Raw genomic sequence first — 17138 nt, forward strand, 5'->3', positions numbered from 1 at the left:
CCCCTAGCAGCCATCAACCACCACTAGATCTTCAACTAGAGATGGGGCCTCATCACTACCTCCCCCATCAATTTAGAATTTTTAACCTGCATGACATTTGTGATGGGGCTTAGACTATCCTGTTCCATCCTGCCTAGGACAGGACTCACCCTTTTGTCCAGAATACACTTGTATAGTTTGCTATCTGTCAATTATTACTCAGCAGCGACAGCAGCGTCTGTGCTTGAGAAGCCCTCACCATACTTAACAAGGGCTCCAACATATTAGATAGTGATGTTGGCTACTGTTATAATGCTTTGTTATATTTCATTCCTAGTTACTGTTGCTAATCTCTTACCATGGCTTATGCTTAAGTTAAGCCTTATTATAAACATACACACATAAGAAACATAGTATATTTATGATTATTCAAGAATCCAGGGGAAAAGTCAGAGAGATGGCTCAGCAGTTAAGAGCATGTACTTCTCTTGCAGAAATCTGAGTTCTGAGTTCTGTTCCTAGCGACTACATCAGGCGGGACGCAAGCCTGTAACTCCAGCTCCAAAGGTCCAAAGCTTCTGAACTTGTGGGCACCTGCACTCAAATGCACATACCCAAACACACATACATATTTAAAATAAAATCTTATGGGAAATCTAGGAGCATCATTAAGAGCCTTAGAAATTGTTTTCATAAGTTCAGTGATAGTTGTATTCATTAAAAGATGTTAACTCTCCACAATAACAAAAACGATAATATCACAGTGATTCATACTTAGTAAATTCAAAAGGCATTAACTGACAACAATCAATGTTGGCAAGGTGCAGGACTAAAGAGGAGGCATTCTTAAAGACTAGGGATAAAGGAAATGCAAGTCACCACCATGTTCTCTCTCTCTCTCTCTCTCTCTCTCTCTCTCTCTCTCTCTCTCTCGTTTTTCAAGACACAGTTTTCCTGTGTATCCCTGGCTGTCTTGGAACTCACTCTGTAGACCAAGCTGGACTCAAACTCAGAGATCCACCTACTTCTGCCTTCTGAGTGGTGGGATTAAGGATGTGTACCAAAGCCATCCAACTACTCTCATGTTTTCAAAGAAGCCTGTCAACATATTTCCAAAGACACGGCATACCTACAGACCCATCTATTCTATTTCCTTTTAAAAATTTTATTTATATGTATGAATGCTTGTCTGCTTGCATATATGTGGACCATGTGCATACCTGGTTGTAAGCCACCAAGTGGGTGCTGGGAACCAAATCTGGGTTCTCTGCAAGAGTATCCAGTGCTCTTACCCTTAGCCACCTCTCCCATCCCTAATTCTACTTTCAATTATTTGTTCTTCCAGTGTTATTTTAACATTCATAGAAAAAGGCATAGGGTTGATCAAGGCTGCATCACTGGTAATATGGAAATCTAGAAATAACTTGTATTTATTACCCTATATTTGTAGTTTCTGGAATAGTTTTTAATTATTGAAAGACAGTAGAAAATTATATAAACTAATATAGATGAGTAGCAAAAAAGCTTGTTGTTGAAAAGAAATGACACACACACACACGGGACCAGGAGTGGGTAAACACACACCTTTAACCCCAGCACTTGGGAGGCAGAGGCAGAGGCAGAGGCAGAGGATCTCTATGAGTTCAGCCTGGTCTACATAGTGAGACCTGTCTCAAAGAAAAATAAACAAGTAAGTAAATGCAACTTTTTAAAGACTATTCTAGCTTGGATCAGGCTTATGACACTGAAATGGTTAGGAGATGATCAAGTTCATGGTATGCTTTGAAACTAGAGTCAACCAAGTTTATAGGAGAACACAATTAATTAAAAAATGGAAGTTCATATTTCTCCAAAGTTTGTTAGTCTAAGTAAGTTTGAGTAAAATATCCATTTATTAGACAAGCAAGACTGTGACATCAAGAAGGTCTGAAAAGGTACATCAAGATTTCACTGCAGGTCATGTTAAATTTGAGGTGCTCTAAATAAGTACAATAACTAACAAGAGACAATAAATTAAAGGGTCTGGTCAGACATAGAAATTTATAAGTCACTCACACATTGTATTAAAATAATTAGATCAACAAAGGAGTAAGCTTTGATTGTGAAGATGAATACACTGAGGACTGAACCCTGAGCACTCCACTGCACAGGATGCTGGGAGACAGAAAGGGAATGACTGGTGAGGTAAGAGGGAAAAGAACCAAGTACATAAGCCAGTGCATCATCTCTTCTTGCCACTGTTGATGGGGAAAAAATACCATCTAGAACAAAATCTAAAACACTGAGATGAAGAACTGATCACTGGACTCAGTAAGAAAAATTTTGGGATGATGCAGACAAAAGCTTAGCTGGAAAGTGCAAGTGGAAGATGAGGTAAAATACACTCAACACTTTTTTGTAAGTTGTGACAAGGTCTCAAAGTAGCTCAGAGTGGCTTTGAACTTGCTACATGGCCAATTATGACCTTAAATTTCTCATCCTCCTGCCTCAATTCCTGGGTGTTTTAATTACAGGCATGTTCCACTACACCCAGTTTATGTAGCACAGGGGATGGAAACAGGGCCTTATGCATGCTAGGAAAGAACTATACTAACTCAGCTACACCCTCTTCATCCCCAATCACATACTCAGAGGTTGAAAAGTTTTACTGTAAAGAATGGTGAAATGGGACAGCGAAAGAAAGGGGAATATGGAATCAAAAAGTTTTATAAAGATGGACATATTGCAACAAGTTTTGCCTGCGTTTGACAGAAGAAAACTGATGGTGAATAAAGAAGTAGGGAAGACTGCCAAAGCCACGTCCTTACAGCTGTGTATGCATGGGGTCCAGCATGCAAGGGGAGAGCGCGGAGACAGCCATGGTGTTAATTTACTGATTTTGTAGGAACACTGAAAGGCTATTTAAGTTAGAAGGAAGAAGGAAAGGACAGAGAAGTACAAGTTTCCTACACAGTTTTTTAGTGAAAGTATAACTAAGTACTTTCTAAAACAATAAAATATCCAACATCCTTAAAAAACATATTTTTTTTCCAAATCTGTTATGTTATTTTATTTTTCAAGAAAAGATTTACAATTATGTTCTTCACTGGTGAGTGGCTAATTGTATATCAGTGCTAAAGAATCAACTTACCATACTATTGTTGAGATTCTTGTCGACCTTGCAGAATGTGTGTGGTGGACTTTCTCCTTTACTGGGTATAATAATGCATATGTCTGTGACAGCAAGGGTATTCTGAGTCATGTTTTCAGAGGCTCTTCGGTAAGTAATATAGATTCTTTGTGATGAGGTACTGCCACTAATATTGGCAGGTCGTCCATAGGGAGTACTTTGAATAATCTCACAGCCCTGTTTTAGTCTTTCTTTCCAGTCATATAATACCCTAAAACATAAAAATTTAAAAAGTAAATGCATAAAGTTCTCTGAAACCTAAAAGATAACACTCTCAAGTACCATGGATACATCCTAAAATACAGCACTGTATAAACTGTGTTTGTCAGTACACACTAATGAGTCCAGTACTCAGGAAGAGGAGGCAGGAAGATCACAAATGGAGTATCATCACTGGCTACATAACAAGTTCAAAGCCATGGCTACCTGAGATTCTGTCATAATCTCCATCTTCTGCAAAAAAGAATTGGGTATATTCTGCCCTCATACTTCACTTTGACTCTTTCCAGTTAAGTTTTTTGTTGTTTTGTTTTGTTTTTTCAAAACAGGGTTTCTCTGTGAAGCCCTGGATGGCCTAGAACTTGTTCTGTAGACCAGGCTGGCCTCAAACTCAGAGATCTACCTGCCTCTGCCTACCAAGTGCTGGGATTAAAGATGTGTATCATCACCTCCATGCTTCCAGTTAACATTTTCTTTACTACACCCTACAACTTACTTAAAGACTACATTGCACAGTCCAAATAATTATTTCCCTATCAAAACTTTAAATAATGTTTTGTGCTTATTAATATAAGAGTGGCAATAATTAATGTTCAGTATTCCAACTAGTTACTTATTAATATATTTACTTACCTATGCTCTATAAAAATCAACCACATTCTGTGGGAAATGTAACCCGTGTTTTAGTCAAAGTTAAAATCTACAGAAGGTTGTATGACCAGACAATATCTTCTTACATAATTTTGCTATAATACTTTCACTAAAAGTGTCTAAACACAAAGAAGTTAAAAACATCATAATTTTTAAAAAATGCTACTGCTAGTTGTATTACCTTAGGCAACATTTAACTTCCTTGAGCCTTACACTATTTAGTTACGAAATCAAACCATGGGACAGTGGGTAAAAACAGTTGTTACAAAGCATGACAACCTGAGTTAGATTTTGCAACATACGTGGTAGAATACACACACAGACACACACACACGGGGGTGGAGTGGCAGAGAGAGACAGAGACAAATTAAACAAATAAATAATACGATTTCTTAACTTCAAAGATACCATGATAAGAGGGATATTATAAAGAATGGAGAGGAGGCTGAAGACATAGCTCAGTGGATAAGAGCATTGGCTGCTCCTCCAAAGGATCTAGTTCCTAGTACCCACTTGGTGGCTCACACCCATCTGTAACTCATTTCAGGGGATCCAATGCCCTCCTCTGGCCTTCCTGGGCCCTACGCATACATGTGGTACACAGATATACATGCTGACAAAACATGTATACTTAAAAAAATTTCAAGTGGGGAAAATATTTGTTAAACATATACCTAATGAAGGACTGTATTAAGAATTTGGAATGAATACTATAGCTCATCAATAAAAATATAACCTAATTAAGAAATGAGTAAAAGAGCTAAGCAGGCATTTCTCAATTGACACTTGCCAATAAACACATGGAAAGATGTTCAGTATCATCAACAAACACAAGAGTGCAAATTAAAGTCACAATGAGAGTCCATTTCATATTCACTAGCACAAAAATAATCAAATATAAATACGAACTATTATTCAGACTGTGAAAAATATCAGAACCCTCACACTCTATTGGTGAGAATGTGCAATACTTGCAAAGCTGCTTTGGAAAATATTCTGGAAGTTCCTCAAAAGGTTAAATACAGAATTATCATATGATCCAGTAATTCCACTCCTAAGTATATATACAAATAATAAAATATGTCTACATAAAAACTTATACATGAATAATCAATCATAAAAGCATTATTAATAATAGCCTCAATGTATACATAGCCCAAATACCCACCAACTGGTGACAAGATAAATTATAGTGCAACCATGTGTTGGAATACTATTAGGTCATTTAAAGGAATAAGGTATCAGTACATATTAGAATAAGGATGAGTTTAAAAACATGCTATCTAACAGGAAGGGGAGCACTAGGACTTGCAGGACAGACAGACGGAGACAGTGAATATAGAATACTGGGTATTGCTTTATTTTTTTAATCTCCCCTTATTTTAGTGGGTAGTAGGCAAAATGCGTTCTCACTATGTAGCCAAGTCTGGCATCAAACATAACAATCTTCCTTCCCTAGCCTATCAAATGCTAGGATTACAGGAATATGGACTACACCCAAGCAAATGTATCTGATTGTAAAGCTATCATACCACTATTAATGACCAAAACTAGGTTTAACTTCAAAATTCACAAAGCATACAATTTGGATTAATAATAGCAATTCACTAAAAAATACTCACCCCAGATCTGTAAGTGGAGGTTTATCTCTCCCTCTTTTATAGCAAAGGTAAATCTGGGGTCCTACAAGACTTCCGTTATTGAGATCTGCTGACAATCCAGTTGGGGTAAAGTCAATACATGTGTAATCCCGTGGCACCTCCTCTCCAAGGGATTTGATGATAACAGAAACATCTGTGATGGGTTCTTTTGGTTTAGCCACTTTGTGACAGGCATCATTGAAGTGAATTTCCTCTTCAAGAGGCTTTGAAACATCAGTTAAGCCTGCTACAACAAAGTAGTCAGCAACACGAGGCCCCTTGTCTTCAATCATCTTCCATTACTAAACTTGCATCTAAATGAAAAATAAAAGGTCTTGTTCTATAATTGGTCAAGTCAAAGTACAAATCTATAAAGAACGCAAGTCCTAGTCACACTAGTATTAGACATTTTACCCATGTAAGTGAAAAGCATGCCTTTATTGAAAATGAAACAATCTTTGGCATTTTTATTATAAAACTAATACAGGAATCTTCAATTCTGGTATCACAGAAACCTAGATCATTGAAGTAGATAACAACAACAATAACAAAAACCCAGCCCTTTAAATATAGATGAACCTTTAAAATATAATGCAAGTTCCCATAGCATCAAAAATACTGAGGAAACTGAAAGCCAGAATGCAATATATAAGCTAATGTTGGGTCAGAAAAACTGCCATCTCCTCAATAATCAAGGGGTTGTGCTTTAAAAGGCATTATAAGGAAACAGGGCTTCAGAACCAAATCAGACAATAAACTAGAAGGAAGCAGCTATATAAAACCAAAAGCCCCAAATGACTAGATTCTTGATTAAAGAGTGAATTTTAAAACCTATCCATACTGGACTTGGGTGTAGCTCAGTGGAGAGCATGTGTGAGGCCCTAGGTTCAACCCCAAGCACTGAAACAAACACTACCTATCCAGTAACATATAATGAAGTTGACTTCAATGTATCCCTGGCTTGAGCTGCAGTTAGACTCTGGACCTTGAATTTAAGCTACTTTTAAGGTTCCAGGAAGCTCCACCTAAGAAACATATAATAAAAGTATTCTGAGACTAGTGATATCTCTGCAGGAGGCTACACCCTCAGGCCAGGTTTCCACAGACAAAGCCCACCTGAAGATGAGCTCCTATTCTAAACCACAAAAACATACAAGGAAAAATCTACTATGAATGAGTCTCGGCAGATACAACAAACAAAAACTCACATAAAAGAGTACTATACTCTTACAATAAACCAAAACAACAAATATAGTCATATATCTATAAGCCTTTAAGAGTAAAAGCTCCTTCAACTGTCTACAATCTCTTAAATCTTAATTTCTTCTTTAGCTAATATGCTTCTAGCATTGTCATTACTTGTAAAGCACTGTTACAGGGAGGAAAGTTCTATTTAAAACAACAATCCACCATGAGTCTTATGTCAGTTTTGGTTATAATAAAGGCAAACAAGAAAAAAACTCCCAAAGACAAACAAATTAGGCGTGCATATACCATAAACCTCTTTGTCACAGTTACATATGACATATGGGGTACAAGGATTAGTACAGCATATATTTCATATATGTGGAAAGATTAATTTTAAACTTAGTCATTTGCTTAAATCCCAGAATTTCCAAAATGGACTTGAGCAATAAACCCTAATTTACCACCTAATAACTTGAAAAACTCTACAATTTGCTCTAAAAAAATGCTAGTACAAAGTAAATAACCTTCCCTGAGGGAATTTGTGTCACACATCAGAGTACAACCTTCCTTGAAAATAGAAAATAGAAAAGAAGAAGAATGTGTTCTCTACTCATAAAAAAACATAAGATAACTAAACTGGAAAGGCATTACAAGAAGGCTCTTACCCATTCATCAACTAATGGGAGATTGCTTTGTTTTTCTCCCTTTCAATCTCTGGCCAATCCAGATGCTTTTTATTTCTTATCTCACTCCATTAGGTCAAAGTGCTAAGCATGTGCTACCAAGACTGCTTCTAAAGACAAGAAAAGGCGAGAGTGAACATTTGAGGAAACTTTATATACATATGTATCATTACATACATATATATCAGTATATATTATGTATACATACATAGCAACACACATATATATATGTATATGATTATGAACACTTAAGTTTTGCAAAGTAACTACCAGTGCCAGGTATAGTGACAGACACTTGTAACCCCAGCTTATAGGGGGCTGAGGATGGCGAGTTTAAGATCTTGTAGGCTATTAAAAAAAAATCAACTACTACTGAAATTTCTAGATATTATATGATAATCACACACTCAAACTTATATATGAAAATGATCAGTACCACAGTAGGCCAGTTGATTAAATATAAAAAATTTTCTGCTAGATTTGAACTCACAAGCCTCCTGCCTCATCTTCCTGAATGCAGGGATTTCAGACTACGCATTATACTCCCTCCAACAGACATCTTAAAACATCTTTCAATAAATTATTCTGTATCGCCTATTACTTCCAACTATCATACAATGAGTATATCACAGATTCCTAAAGTTATGGAAAATTAAATTTCCCGTGATTAACACAGAAAAAAGCCAACTGGAACAAATCACAATGAAAACAACAATTACTCACACATTACTGGAGTTTCTGATGGAAAACAGCAGTTCCCAACATGTAAATTCTTCAGGCCTTGAGATTGAGAAATACTGTATTGAAAAGAATAAAGACTGAGGTTAAACTAATTCTATAAAATATTTCCCCCAATATAGCTGCGGATACTTAATATACTACTAATAATTTTTAGATAAATACCAGCCTATTCAAAAAGCACATTTTAGTCAACAAACTTGAAAAGCAATCGATCCAAAAGAGTGAAAGAGAAAGCAGAATAACAAATGCAACAAAAGTACATGTGTGGGAAAGCAAGGGAAAGTGAGATAATTTTAAATGCCTGCTCCTAGGACACCTGTGTACAGAGTCTCATTCATAAGGCAAAAATACCTACTTAAGCCAATTCAAAACTAGACACAGAAAAGTTCCATATATGTGTTTCAAATAAGACAAATGTTCAAAAGATTTTTCCTTTATTACAAATATTCACAACTATCTTAATATAATTAACATATCAATCCTTAACAACAGATACAATAGGGATAGGATAATAAAAAGAACCAACGTTGGGTTAGGAATGTGGCTCAATGGTAGACCACTGTCCCAGTTTACACAAGGTTCAATTTCTAGTCCTACAGAAAAACAAACAAATAAACAAACAAAAAACCAAACCTTTGGTACAAAACAACAAGTCATGCTGTTTTATGAAATTTAGCATGCAACTGTCATACTTTCTTTAGACTGAGTGAGTCAGTTGCTTGCAGTTGTAAGTGAAGAAAAGATGGTCTCACTGACCAAGTTTTAGGGTACATTAACACTGACTACTGTGCCTGCTAAGGGTAGTCTCATAATGTTGGAAATATACATAAAAGAGAAGAGGTTTTGAGTCAGCTGGGGGTCTAGCACATCCCCCTTGACCACAGCATCATTTGCTGGTTCCTTTATACATATCCTCTTAAGTCTTCTTGGATTAAGAAAGACAAAGGCCACCAACCCTTTTAAAGGGAATGACTGTCCTCCTTCCTTGTACTAGGCCAGTGTGATTTCTCAGTGGCTTCCTACCCTGTTCCTTCCTCAAGGTGAGAGTAGACAACCAGCCAAGGAATAAGTCTTTATCATTTAACCTGAAAAAGAAAAAAAAAAAAGTTTCATTGGGTCAAAGACTTTTCAGGAAAACAAACTAACGTGCAAAATCATATGCCCAACAAGAAGTGAGAAAATCATATCTTTAACCAATCTGGACCATTGTCTACTGACAGAGAAATAGTAGCAGAAACAGATAAGAACAAGATTTATATGACTCTTGACAAGCAGAGGCAGGTGGATCTCTATGAATTCAAGGCCAGCCTGGTCTGCAGAGTGAATTCCAGGCCAACCAAGGCTAGCTAACTCTTTTCTTAAAAATAAAAAAAATAAAAATAAAAACAAAAACTAAAACAAAAAACATGACTTAGTTGATCCTAGATAACAGTCTACCAGTGGGAAGTAGGAAAGAATAAGATAAATATTTCGATCAAAATTCTGATACAACATCTTAGAAGGAAAGGTGGAAACAATTAATGAGAAATAATGTAAGTGTATAATCTTACTAACTTTTGATTTTTATTGTTGGATTTTTTTAATTTAAATAATTATTATTTTTTATTTTTTTGTTGAAAAGATTTCCTCCTCCTCCCCGCCTCCCATTTCCTTCCCCCTCCCCCCACTCCTCTCCCCCTCCCCCCACTCCTCTCCCCTTCTCCCCCAGTCCTCTCCCCCTCCCCCAACTCCATTCCCCCTCCGGATTCCCTGCCCTGTGGGAAGTCCAAGGTCCTCCCCCCTCCATCCAGGTCCAGGAAGGTGAGCATCTAAACAGGCTAGGCTCCCACAAAGCCAGTTCATGCAGTAGGATCGAAACCTAGTGTCATTGTCCTTGACTTCTCATCAGCCCTCATTGTCTGCCAGGTTCAGAGAGTCCGGTTTTATCCCATGCTTATTCAGTCCCAGTTCAGCTGGCCTTGGTGAGCAAGGAAGTCAGGACCGCAAGGGGTGCACCCACCCACTGTGACAGTGGGGCTGATCTATTGGATTTTTTTTTTAAAGACAGGTTTCTACTATATAGTTCAAGATAGCCCAAACTTGCAATCCTTCTTCCTCAGCCTCCCAGTACCTGACATTACAGGTGCCACATTTGCCACTGTTGTTATCTTTTGGACTGCTAAAAGTGATCGAGATAAATATATGCGTTTTTAGATAGGATAGTACTTTACTTCGGGCTCACTGAACATCTTCAAGCAACAAATATGGAACGGTATATATATTTTGAAATATTTCTAAATATTATTGTTCTTGGGTAGCAAAGTTAACACAAATACTGACCTGGTGAAACATTTTTTTAAAAAAGTCCAATACAATTTTAAGTTAAAATACTATATGTGTGAATTTTTGAAATATCTGATAGGATATCCACTAGAACAGTCAGTACTCTTAACCACGGAACTATCTCTATACTGTGCCATATCTCGAGGCCCTGAAATTTTCACTTTTGAGATAACTGGATATGCATCTGGTTGAAAGAAAAGGACCTGAAATTCCTTTTACTGAATTTTTCCCATTAGCATATCTTATACAACCATAACACAATGTCAGAATTGGGACACTTACACTGATAATAAACTTGTCTTATTACCTAGGTTTGACTCATACTCATTTGTATATGTGCATATTTAAGTCTATGCAGACTTAATGGATATGTATCATGTACCTATCACTAGTCAAGACAAAATATCGAGGGATCCAGCGACCTAGTCCACAACAGGCCTGAGGCAGCAAACTCCACAGAAACAGGACTAAGCCAGTGACCTAGGCCAGAGCAAGCTTGAAGCAGCAAACTCCAGAAGAGCAGGACTGAGACCACGACCTAGGCCTGGGATGGTGAACTCCACATGAACTCCATGGGAGCAGGAGCATCCAGACCAGGGACATTTGCAGAAGCATGACTGGGCTAGCGGCATGGGCTAGAGCAGGCCTGAGGCAGCAAGCTCCATGGGAGTGGGACTAAGCCAAGCAACCTAGGCCAGAGTGGGCCAGAGATGGTGAACTCAACAGAAGCAGGTACAGGGAAGCAACCACTGAGCGAGTGGGCCAGAGCCAGAGACAGCTGCTGGTCCAATGTGAATCTGGGAGTAAACTTGATCCAGGACCCCTGTGGGTCCAAGTCAGAGTTTGGGACTTCTGAAGAACTAGGCCTGGGGCAGGACCTCTATGGGTCTAGGCATAAGTCTGGGATCTCCGAGGGAATAGGCCTGAGCCAGGACCTCTGCAGGTCTGGGCACACCCGAGTCTGGGTCCTCTGAGAGAGTAGATTGGAGCCAGAGACCTTTGCAGAACCAAATCCAAGCCAGGGACCTCCACAGGAGCAGATCCAGATGAGAGACATTTACAGAAACAGGTCTGAGCTGGCAACCTAGGCCATAGCAGGCCTGAGATAGTGAACTCCATGGGAGCGCTGAGCGACCTCCAAAAACATAAAGTGAACAATGAATAACGGAACCGTGGCACTGACTGCACCACAAGGAGCAACCATCTGAGCCTTGAATCCACTGGCACCTGGAAGATTAATCAGCAGAGTCACAGACAGCCCCAACTACACCAAGCAAAGGAAAAGATGAGTAGATAAGAGCACAAGCAACACCATGAAGAGCAACATGACACCAGTAAAATCTAGTGACCTTACAACAGCAAGACATGAACAACCAAATATAGATGAAGCAGAAGAAAATTACCTAAAAGATAACTTCAGGAGGATGTTTGAGACTCTTAAAGTGGAAATGAAAAAATCCCTCAAAGAAATAGAGGAAAATACAAACAAAAAATTGAAAAACACCAACAAATCCTTTAAAGAAAAAGCAATCAGCCGGGCGATGGTGGAGCACACCTTTAATCCCAGCACTCGGGAGGCAGAGGCAGGCGGATCTCTGTGAGTTTGAGACCAGCCTGGTCTACAGAGCTAGTTCCAGGACAGGCTCCAAAGCCACAGAGAAACCCTGTCTCGAAAAACCAAAAAAAAAAAAAAAAAACCCAAACCCCCCCCCCAAAAAAAAAGAAAGAAAAAGCAATCACCCTCCTTGTGCTTACCACAGGCTGTGTTCTTACACTGGCTGTATAGAAAGAGGAGGCATAATAAAGCCACCCCATGTACACCTCAGCCCAGGCCACTGTGCCTGGTCTGTATTGTGAATGGGGAGACATGGAAAAAAAAAAAGAAAGAAAAAGCAATCAAACATATGAAAGAAACTATTCAAGACTTGAAAACCAAAATAGAGACAATAAAGAAAACACAAGCCGAGGGAATTACAGAAACAGAAATCATGAGAAAATAATCAGGAACCACAAATGCAAGCATAAACAGCAAAATATAAGAGATGGAAGAGAGATTCTCAAGCACTGAGGATACAATAGAGAAAATAGATTCATCAGTCAAAGAAAACATTAATCTAACAAAAGCTTAACACAAAATATCCAGAAAATATGGGACACCATAAAAAGACCAAACCTAAGAATAGGTATAGAAAAAAGAGAAGTTCGACTTAAAAGCACAGAAAATATATTTAACAAAATCATAGAAGAAAATTTTCCCAACTTAAAGATATGCCTATGAAGATACAAGAAGCTTACAGAACACCAAATAGAATGGATCAAAAACAAAAAAGTCCCCTTGCCACATTATACTCAAAACAACATACAGAATAAAGAAAGGATATTAAGAGCTGCAAAGGAAAAAGGTCAAGTAATATATAAAGGCAGACCTATCAGAATTACACCTGACTTTTCAATGGAGACAATGAAAGCCAGCAGGAGCTGGTCAAGCATTATGCAGACATTAAGAGAGCACAGATGCCAGCCCAGTCTACTTTATCCAGCAAAACTTTCAATCACCACAGAAGGACAAAACAAGATAATCCATAACAAAACCAGATTTAACCAAACCCTAGCCACAAACCCAGCCCTACACAAAAAACTAGAAGGAAAACTCCAACCCAAGAAAGTTGGCTACATCAACAAAAACACAGACAATTGATGATCTCACAGTAGCAAATCCCAAAGAAGGGGACAACACACAAATTAAAATCACCAACAATGAAAACTAAATTAACAGGAGATAGCAATCACTGGTTATTAATATGACTTAATGTAAATGTATTCAACTCACCTATAAAAAGGCACGGGTTAACAGATTTGATACAAAAACAGAATTCATCCTTCTACTGCATACAAGAAATACAACTCAACCTCAAAGACAGACATTGCCTCAGAGAAAAGGGCTGGGAAAAATTTTTCCAATCAATAGGACCTAAGAAACAAGTGTGTGTAGCTATCCTATTATCTAACAAAAAAGATTTCAAACTAAAATCAATCAAAAGAGACAAAGAAGAACATTTCATCAAAATAAAAGGACATTTCAGGAAAAATTCATCAAGAGGAAATCTCAATATTGAACATCTATGCCCCAAATACAAGGGCACACTCACATGTAAAGGAAACACTTCTAAAGCTTAAATCATACATTAAAGCCCACACACTAATAGTGGGAGACTTCAACACTCCACTCTCACCACTGGACAGACCAGTCAGACAAAAAATTAACAGTGAAATAAGGGAACTAACATATGTTATGAATCAAATGGACTAAAAAGACATCTACAGAATATTCCATCCAAACATAAAAGAATATACCTTCTTTTCAGCACCTCATAGAACCTTCTCAAAAATTGACCAGATACCAAAAACTTGGAACAACCTCATGTATCTTATCAGATCACCATGGCTTAAAACTAGAAGTTAACAGCAACACTACTTCCAGAAAGCCCACAAACACATGGAAATTAAACAATACTCATCTAAATAATCAATGGGTCAAGGAAAAAATAAATGGAGAGATTAAAGACTTCCTAAAATGCAATGAAAATGACCACACAACACACCCAAATTTATGAGACACAATGAAAGCAGTGTTAAAAGGAAAGTTCATAGCACTAAATGCCTACATAAAGAAGCTGGGAAAATCCCACACTAGTGAATTAACAGAATATGTGAAAACTTTAGAACAAAAAGAAGCAAACTCACCCAAGAGAACTAGATGGCAGGAAATAATCAAATTGAGAGCTGAAATCAACTAAATAGAAACAAAGAAAACATTACAAATAATCAATGAGACAAAGGGTTGGTTCTTCGAGAAAATCAACAAAATAGACAAACCTTTATCCAAGGCAGAGACTATCCAAATTAACAAAATCAGAAATGAAAAAGGGGACATAACAACAGATACGGGGGAAATCCAGAGAATCATCATGTCATATTTCAAAAACCTGTACTCCACAAAATTGGAAAACCTAAAGGAAATGGACAACTTTCTGGATAAATATCACTTACCAAAATTAAATCAAGACCAGATAAGGAAATTAAACAACTAAAGAAATAGAAACAGTCATCAAAAGTCTCCCAACCAAAAACAAAACAAAACAAAACAACCCCACCAAAACAGGACCAGATGGTTTCAGCTCAGAATTCTACAAGATTTTCAAAGAAAACTAATACCAATACTCTTCAAATTGTTCCACACAAGAGAAACAGAAGGAACATTGCCAAATTCTTTTTATGAGGCTACAAATTACCCTGATACCCAAACCACAGAAAAACATTACTAAGAAAGAGAATTACAGACCACTCTCACTCATGAACATTGATGTAAAAATACCAAATAAAATACTGGCAAATCGAATCCAAGAAAACATCAGAACCATCATGCACCATGATCAAATCGGCTTCATCCCAGAGATTCAGGGATGGTTCAACATACAAAAATCTATCAACGTAATCCACCATATAAACAAACTGAAAAATAAAAACCACATGATTATCTCATTAGATGCTGAAAAAGCTTTCAACAAAATACAACATCCCTTCATGATAAAGGTCTTGGAGAGAGCAGGGATACAAGGAACATACCTAAACATAATTAAGGCAATATACAGCAAACCAACAGCCAACATCAAACTAAATGGAGAGAAACTCCCAGCAATCTCACTGAAATCAAGAACAAGACAAGGTTGTCCACTCTCTCCATATCTATTCAATATAGTCCTTGGGGTCCTAGCTAGAGCAATAAGACACCAAAAAGGGATTAAGAAGAAACAAAACAGAAAAAAAGAAGTCAAACTCTCACTATTTGCTGATGATATGATAGTTTATGATAAATGAGCCCAAAAATTCTACCAGGGAACTTCTACAACTCATAAACACCTTTAGTAATGTAGCAGGATACAAGATTAACACAAAAAAAAATCAGTAGCCCTCCTTTACACAGATGATAAATGGGCTAAGAAATAAATCAGAGAAACATCACTCTTCACAATTGCCACAAATAGCATAAAATATCTCGGAGTAACTCTAACCAAACAAGTTGAAGACTTCTATGACAAGAACTTTAAATCTTTGAAGAAAGAAATTGAAGAAGACACCAGAAAGTGGAAAGACCACGCATGTTCTTGTGTAGGTAGAATTAATATGATAAAAATGTCAATCTTACCAAAAGCAATCTACAGATTCAATGCAATGCCCATCAAAATCCCAGCAAAATTCTTCACAGACCTCAAAAGAACAGAACTCAACTTCATATGGAAAAGCAAAATACTCAGGATAGCTAAAACAATCCTGTACAATAAAAAAACTTCTGGAGCCATCACAATCCCTAACTTCAAACTCTACTACAGAGCTATAGTACTGAAAACAGCCTGGTACTGGCATAAAAACAGGCAGGAGGACCAATGGAACCAAATTGAAGACCCGGATATTAATCCACACACTTTCGAACATCTAATTTTTGACAAAGAAGCAAAAAAATATCAAATGGGAAAAAAGCATATTTAACAAATGGTGCTGGCATAACTGGATATCAACATGTAGAAGAATGAAAATAGACCCATATCTATCACCATGCACAAAACTCAAGTCCAAATGGATCAAAGACCTCAACATAAAGCCAGCCACACCAAACCTCATAGAAGAGAAAGTGGGAAAGTACACTTGAATGCATTGGCACAGGAGACCACTTCCTAAATATAACCCCAGTATCACAGACATTGAGAGAAACAATTAATAAATTGGACCTCCTGAAACTGAAAAGCTTCAATGACACAGTCAACAAGACAAAACGGCAGTCTACAGAATGGGAAAAGATACTCACCAGCCCCACATCAGACAGAGGTCTGATCTCCAAAATATACAAAGAACTCAAGAAATTGGTCATCAAAAGAACAAATAATCCAATAAAAAAAATGTATGGACCTAAACAGAGAACTCTCAACAGAGGAATCTAAAATGGCTGAAAGATACTTAAGGAAATGTTTAACACCCCTAGTCATCAGAGAAATGCAAATGAAAACAACCCTGAGATTCCATCTTACACCTGTAAAAATGGCCAAGATCAAAAACACTGATGACAAATTATGCTGGAGAGGTTGTAGGATAAAGAGAACACTCCTCCATTCCTGATGGGAGTGCAAGCTGGTAGAGCCCTTTGGATATTAGTATTTCAATTTCTCAGAAAATTAGGAAACAACTTTCCTCAAGACCCAGCAATACCACTTTTGAGTATATATCCAAAGGATGCTCAATCGTGCCACAAGGACATGTGCTCAACTATGTTCATAGCAGCTTTGTTAGTCATAGCCGGAACCTGGAAACTATCTAAATGCCCTTTGACTGAAGAGTGAATATGGAAAATGTGGTACATTTATACAATGGAGTACTACACAGCAGAAAAAAATAACGACATTTTGAAATTTGCGGGCAAATGGATGGAGTTAGAAAACATCATTTTGAGTGAGGTAACCCAGACCCAGAAAGACAATTATCACATGTACTCAC

General features: G+C 37.5%; 1 protein-coding gene and 1 non-coding gene across 5 annotated transcripts in view; one reads left to right on the forward strand and one right to left on the reverse strand.

The window, feature by feature from the left end:
- Window positions 1-17138, reverse strand: part of Dennd4a (DENN domain containing 4A) — a 103000-nt gene that overhangs the window by 66529 nt on the left and 19333 nt on the right. For 2 of the 4 annotated variants that reach the window (XM_041679539.1, XM_041679535.1), the window contains exons 2-6: window positions 9226-9355; window positions 8253-8326; window positions 7512-7639; window positions 5641-5972; window positions 3110-3359 (exon numbers count right to left, since the gene is read on the reverse strand). In XM_041679539.1, coding sequence (XP_041535473.1) covers window positions 3110-3359; window positions 5641-5951 — 561 coding nt within the window. In that variant the 5' untranslated portion in view covers window positions 5952-5972; window positions 7512-7639; window positions 8253-8326; window positions 9226-9355. The remainder of the gene's footprint in view (window positions 1-3109; window positions 3360-5640; window positions 5973-7511; window positions 7640-8252; window positions 8327-9225; window positions 9356-17138) is intronic. The other 2 variants (XM_041679536.1, XM_041679537.1) reach the window with 2 other exon arrangements.
- On the forward strand, window positions 12331-12463 carry LOC121466268. The gene has a single exon (XR_005976748.1). It is a non-coding gene; the product is annotated as a small nucleolar RNA SNORA51 (small nucleolar RNA).

Source organism: Microtus oregoni, unplaced genomic scaffold (assembly GCF_018167655.1).
Source record: "Microtus oregoni isolate MIOR12 unplaced genomic scaffold, Mior012 000032F_ref0000030, whole genome shotgun sequence".
NCBI classification, from domain to species: Eukaryota; Metazoa; Chordata; class Mammalia; order Rodentia; family Cricetidae; genus Microtus; species Microtus oregoni.